The sequence below is a fragment of the Charadrius vociferus genome, unplaced genomic scaffold (assembly GCF_000708025.1).
Source record: "Charadrius vociferus isolate BGI_N301 unplaced genomic scaffold, ASM70802v2 scaffold301, whole genome shotgun sequence".
NCBI lineage: Eukaryota > Metazoa > Chordata > Aves > Charadriiformes > Charadriidae > Charadrius > Charadrius vociferus.
In genome coordinates, this window is record NW_009646842.1 from 926,363 (window position 1) to 933,073 (window position 6,711).

Below are 6,711 nucleotides of genomic sequence, written 5' to 3' on the forward strand. Positions count from 1 at the left end.
GGAAAGAGAAGCCTTGCTGCAGGGAAACGTGAGCGTACAGTGCTTTTTCTTAAAGGCACTCACCACCCTTTCCAGGGCTTAGTCATGGCACAGCTGACTTTCTCTCTTGCTCTCCCTTATCGGAACTGGTTGGCATCTGGACAAATACTTTGTTTGTTTTCTTTCACTGAGGGCTCAATCTCCTTCTACCATTTGTTAATTAAATTTCCATCAGCAACGAGTGTGCACATCTCCCTCCTGGTGTACAAACTCAAGCTCCCACCAACATCTGTGTCCAGCATTTTGCTTTTATTCCATATATTCACAGTCCCTCACCTTCCCTCTCTCAGACCAACTGCAAGTTTCTGGAGTTTGCAGGTGCCTAGGAAATTCACAGGCTTCTGTTTTGAGTTCCTGAACGTGAGACAGCCCTTGCTGAAAGACCCCAGGCTCCTCCTCCCCCTCTTGGATTTGGTCCTGGATGACCAAGAAGCTGGCACCGAGAGGAGTGGGGTGAGCAGACCCTGCCGTCTTACTTCTGAGTGACACAAACACGTTGGTGAGGCAGTGAAGAAAGTTCCTGGTGTCACCGACTTTAATATGTCAGGGACTTTAATGTCCCTGCTCCCATTTTTCAACTGCTGGGATGTCAAAGAGAAGAAAGCTACATCCCTCCCCATCACTACAGCTCTAGCATGCTAATACACTGCTCCAGGCCTCTGTGGTCCCAGTAGTCCCAAGACCTGCTGGGCCATGGTGTGTGCCAGTCCTGCCTCTGTGGTTCTGTGTACTCAGAACTCATCTCTGGGCCGCAGCTCCTTGGGTTGCTGCATCTTGTCTGAGCCAGGATTGTGTCTCCGGCCCATGGGTCTGGCTCCACCGCTGGGATTGGGAAGCTTGGAAGAGGATCTGCCGCTGTGATCAGCCCCATGACGTTCTGCATCAGGCCGGTCCTGCTCCACAGCCCTCTGCTCCATCAGCTCCTCTGCCTTCACCCGCTCCTGCGGCCACAGAGACAGAGATGACGTGAACCTCTCCCTTCTAGAGTCTTCGTCCTGCTCACAGGTGCTGACAAGACACATCTTATCTTTGTCACATCCATCCAACCCTCCCAGAGCCCATTCTCTCTTGCGGGACGCATCACAGGCTGTCCCCTCTACCAGGTACCTGGTCAGAGGACTACTCCCAGCTGCTGCACTAGCCTCACGGGAAAGCCCACAAGCCATTCCTCAGAGGCATTTGATCTAACTTGGAGGTACTCTGACCTGCTTCTCCAACACAGTCCTTTACCTGCTCAGCATGCTCCTGGGAGTGTGTGTACCAGAGAGCAATGGCGCAACGCCTCCCGCGGCTCACTGCCCACACACCGTGGGGGTTCTCCTTGCCAGAGCTGAAGGCCACCAGCCTCCCACACTTAGGACGCACCTCAGCCTGACAGGAGAGACAGAAGAGACAATGAAGCCAGCAGCCCCCTGCTCTGGGGTATACGGTCATTGTAGAAAGGTAACGTTGCCTCTGGGAACGTGGAACAACAGAGGGCCATTGGGCATCCACTGCCAGTCTAGGAACAAGGTAGACCTTAGGGAGCGTCAGGGGGAAATCAAAGGTACAACCTACATCACAGACACCCACAGACTGCAAGAGCCTGGAACATCTCAGCTAGAAAGGAGTTAACCTCCTCTCTGTCTGAGATTTGCCTCAATTTGCCTTTAGCTGTCCCTATTTGAATCCACCACAGCACCAGCGCTGAATTGGGTTTGGAGCGGTGGGATCCAATAACCAACTATTTTCCTCCACCCTAGGCTTAGCCTCACCCTCAGTCCTCCCTCCTTCTTTTGGCCAGTCCTAGACTTACTGTGACAGTCACAGTGTCCATTTCAGTGAAGAAAAGGCCCCCACCTTGGAAGTCATCATTGAGGTAGAGAATGCCACTGTGGACAAAAAGAAAGAAAAAGAGTTAGGTTAATGACTGGACTAGATGATCTTACAAGTCTTTTCCAACCTAGGAGATTCTGTAATTCTGTGAAAGAGGACATATGGACGGTGAAGCTCATTCCTCCCAGGTGCTTCCCCACACTCCTTGTCACAGGAGGCTGTGGCAGCTGAACGATATCCCAGGTTCAAAAAGTGACCAGACCAGTAAATAGGAGAATCCATTTAGGGTGTTAAATACAGCAGCACCTAACTCAGAGGAGTCCCTGAGCTGGAAGCCACAGGAGGGTAGGAGAGTATGCCAGGGAGTTAGCTCTACGCACTTGTCCTGTGTTAGGTTTTTTTTTAAATCCTCTGAAACATACATCCATGACACTGTTGTGACGATGCCTCGGGCTAGATGGACTTTGGTTCTGACCTGGCATGATGTTATACTTTAACGTTGGAAATAATCCAAAGCCTGGAAGAGGAGACTGATCAGCAAAGAAAGCCATGACTTAAGAATCAACGAATTTCAGGATAACACAAGAATGGTCAAAAAGAAGCTTAGTGAATACAGAAAAGAAAATTAAACCAAGAAATTTCTTTACTAACGTTAGATAAAAAGAGAAGTAGTGAGGCCACTGTGCAGTGCAGGTGAGACCACAGCCAACTAGGTGAAAGAATGGACTACAGACTACTTGAATTCCTCTTGGTGTTCAATGACACCGATGGAAAACATCAGAGGAACAAGAGAGGCTCATTAGTGGGAGAGAGAAATAGAAACCAACAATGTGGCTGCTGAAGCAAAATGTTAAGGACATAAGGACCGCAAGATGATTACCAACCCAGAAACCCAGGAAGTTATAGCTCTTCTGCCATAGGGTTTTAGTAGGACTGTAAAGTCAGGGTAGTAACATGACTGGAGAAAAGCAAGGATAGCTCTCACGTGCACGAAGGGGCAGAAGGGTAGAGGTAATGGTTGAAGCATAAATAGGCCTGTTAGCCTGACCTCAGTAGTCTGCAGGGCTTTAGACTCCATTTCTGAGGAGAAGGACAATTAAAGGACGAGAGGTAAATGGAAAACAGTATGAAAATGTAACACGGGCATACTACAAGCAGACTGGGCTAGCCACACAATTTTTGACAAAACAGTTGATTTCCAAAGGAAAGACAACGTACTTAATCTCAGCAGTTTGGACTCTGGTAAAAGCACTCAGAACTGTGCCAGTAGAGAAATTACTAATGAACACAGAGAAGGTGAAGAAAATCATATGAACATCACACAGTGACTAGTGTACCACTGGCACCGAAAGGAGTACTGTTCGCCTGGAGGAGGACCACTGGGACTATAGGACCCCTGGCCCCATTCCTGTGCAATAGTTCCATTAATGACCCTAGCACAAATACACAGAAGAGATCCAGGAAGTTTGGAGCACAGGGACCTCTTTCAAAAGGACACTGGAAAAGCTTGGCCCTTGTGAGTTGGTTGGTCAGTCACAATTCACTCTGCAAGAAGACAGGAGGAGTACTGGAAACGGCTTTGTGGCATTGACCCAAAGAAGATATTTTAACATACATTCAAGCAAAAGTCAGAGAAGCCCACTACCCAGGGAGGAGTGAGGTGACAGGACAGCTTTCCCACAGGAGGGACAGAGATCTAACCAGTTACACAACAGAGCCTGGTAACTTTACAATCTGACTATACCAAGTCAATGTCTATATCAGAAGGAAAATGCACTCAGTGATACTGGAATTCCCTCTGAGTCCCACATTCTTACCACAGAAGATTTCTGCTCTGGGTACAGCTACCACTCAAAGAAAAGGCAAATAAGATTTCTGGATGCCCAGGGATGGGATGGTAAACAGGAGGAATCAACAGTAGTGAAGTGACCTAATTTGGCTGCAGTGTGCAACATTTGGCACCATCTTTAAAATACGTTTTAGGTTCTTTCACAAAAGAGTAACAAAACCTGCCGCAGGCTGGAAAAAAACTCTCACATGGAATGGAAAAAACCTACACAAAGTATTGGCAGTGAATCTTGAGAGATGAACTGAGAGAATAGCCACCAAAGTACACTGACTGCTCAAACAAAGGAATCCGAGCTTGGCTCTCCCTCTCCTGTAATGCAAAGACGACTGTGAAAGACACAACTTGATTAGAAGAAAAAGACTATCGTAAGGGCTGGCATTGGCCTGTAGTGCTGCGGTAGGCCCACAAGACAACAATGTGATATCATGGTTCTAGTCTGTGCAGCCTCCCAGCCTCGTTCTGCTCTCTCTTAATGCTGGCTGTGAGGAGGGAGAAATTTCAGATCTTCTTCCCAGCCTAGGGAAGGTGTTCCACACCTCATTCTGAAGCCACTGATGCAGCCTTCTGCCTGACGCTACAGTGCTGGCTGGTTTTGAGTCAACAACCCATCAACTGGTTTCTATAAGCTGAACTCATCCTCTGATGGGGCTGGGGAGATGTTCTGATCTCCACAAGATCTAATGCAGGTCCGCTTCTTCTCTTACCTGTAGTCCCTGTACACGTAGGCAGGCGGCTCTCTCCAGCACTCTTGCCCCTCAGGATCCAAGAGACAATTATCAGCATGGACAGGATGACTAAGATCCATGCGACCTTCCTGTTCCTCTGAAAAGGGAAGAATATCGGCATTTTCAGATTCAAGAAAGAATAAGGCAGAGAGAAAGGGGCACAGTGAGAGTAAAGGGAAGAGAGTCTCCTGAGAGCACGTGGCTGGGACTGAGGAGGCTCTTCAGGTGACAGGGTGAAAGATTCTTTACCGTCTACAGCCGTGCGGCACACAAGATGTGTGAATGAGAAATGGAGTTTCTTTCCAGGAGTAAAATAGGACTCTATGATTTTCCGTGATTTCTCACTGGCCTGCAGAAGCAATTTGGCGTCTCTCCAGTCCACGTCCCCATTCTGGGCCAGCTACAAGTGAAAAACAATCCTGTTAGAATACTTACATACGAAGACACTCTTAAGAAATGATACACGTACACACTACAGAAGAGGAGACCTGTGTAAAGTCCTGTGGTCACACATGTAAGAAAAGAACATGTTTTCTCATGTAAATACAAGTCAGGAGTACACCTGTACAGCACAGCAATTCTTTCCTTCTACTCCGCACATGAAGCCACACCTGGAATGCAGCATCATTTTGTGTCCCCCGGTACACAAGGGACACTAGCAAACTGCAGTGAGTCTTCAGTGAAGTGCCTAAAGATGGCAGGGGTGTTGGAGCACATGACTTGAAAAAAAGAGGCCAAAAGGGCTGAGTTTCTTCAGCCTATAGAAGAGAAGGCCAATGGAGGATCTAGCTACAGTCTCCTGCCACCTAAAAGAGGGTTATAGAGAAGATGGAGACAGTATCTTCTCAGAGGAACACACTGAAAAGATAAGAGGCAACAGGCAAAATCTGCAGCAAGGGAAATTTCGGCTAGATGTAAAGAAAAAATTTCATCTTCCTGAGAGTGGTGCAGCACTGAATCAGGTGCCCAGAGAGGCTGGGGAATGTTCATCCTTGGAGATGCTCAGGACTTGCCTGCACAAAGCCTTGAGGGATCTCACCTAGCTTTGGAATTAGCCATGCTGTGAGCACGGAGTCACACTAGAGAACTCCAGAGGCTCCTTCCACCTTAATTTATTCTCCAATTCTAAGCTAAGCACGTCTGTAAGACTACTGTACAGGGACAAGTAGCAACCGTGAAACCCCGTCTCACAGGAGAGAAAGCACTTCTCAAGCCCTCCATGTACAATGTGCCTGAACATGATCATGGAGGAAGAGGGTCAGGGGAGATTGTACATGTGCTTGTGAGGAAGATAACACACCCATGACCCCATCCAGAGTGCACTTCACAGAGAAAAATGCTCAGGTGGTAAACGCTCTTTCTGGACAATCAATGATGTGGCAGACTCATAGAGCCACTTACCTGCATGGCCTTCAAAACAGTTAACCCTTCAAATCTCTCATGTGGGGTGTGAGGTGACCGTCTTGCCCGGTAGCCATCTCCTGCTTCTCCTGCTGCCTGGAATAGCATAGAGATGACACACATTAGGCTGCCATCTCTCCTCCACGGAAACACTACAGCCCTGTCTGCTGAGGAGGGAATTACACATACAGGAGCTCCTACAAAATCCAGGCCTCACCTTTGTCAACCGGAGAAGGTCCTTACACTCAGACTCTGTCAGCACTCTGTCAAACACAACCCTCTGGGTTCCATTCATCTGGCGGGAATCCATCGTGACAGCAATACCCTCAAAAGGCAAAGGACCTGTTGAGAAGTGAGTACAGATAGGCATGAGCAAGCTTTGGACAAGAAGCCCTCAGACACCAACCCCCAGTCTGGATAAGGAAGTGGAGAGACACTATACATTCTCTGAGAAGACAGGACAGTTCCCCAGAAGTGCCCATTCCTCGCAGACCTGGGCCACTTGCACCCCTCACATGCTTCAGGGGAACCAGAGCATCAGCTGGGGAAGCTGGCCTACAGCGAGTGCTTCAGGAGCCAGCAGAAACTTGGGGCTTGCTGGGAGAGCAGCAGGGAGCTGGGGAAAGTTGTGGATCGCAGCAGCAGAACAGGTCCAGCCTACTGAGGTGAGACTCTGGAGGAAAGAAGCAGGTAAACACCTCCATCAACCCTCCTTTCAATCACACATCTTATCCCAGAATTATGTCCAGTGAATCTTTCTACTTTCTTCAGCCCCAAAGAGAAACAATGGGTATTAGTTGGTGATTTGATCTTTTGATCTTTGGCCTTTTTTTTCACCCCCCTCTGACCTCTGGATGGTCAGGAATGAAAAGGCACTCCGGC

General features: G+C 48.4%; 1 protein-coding gene across 1 annotated transcript in view; it reads right to left on the minus strand.

Annotated features, from left to right (window-relative positions):
• Positions 1 to 770: 770 nt before the first annotated feature.
• LEPREL2 (leprecan-like 2) overlaps positions 771 to 6,711 on the minus strand; it is an 11,217-nt gene continuing 5,276 nt past the window's right edge. Inside the window, exons 10-16 of the mRNA XM_009892924.1 lie at positions 6,047 to 6,171; positions 5,830 to 5,925; positions 4,678 to 4,828; positions 4,408 to 4,525; positions 1,835 to 1,910; positions 1,270 to 1,410; positions 771 to 980 (exon numbers count right to left, since the gene is read on the minus strand). Of these exons, the coding sequence (XP_009891226.1) occupies positions 771 to 980; positions 1,270 to 1,410; positions 1,835 to 1,910; positions 4,408 to 4,525; positions 4,678 to 4,828; positions 5,830 to 5,925; positions 6,047 to 6,171 (917 nt within the window). The remainder of the gene's footprint in view (positions 981 to 1,269; positions 1,411 to 1,834; positions 1,911 to 4,407; positions 4,526 to 4,677; positions 4,829 to 5,829; positions 5,926 to 6,046; positions 6,172 to 6,711) is intronic.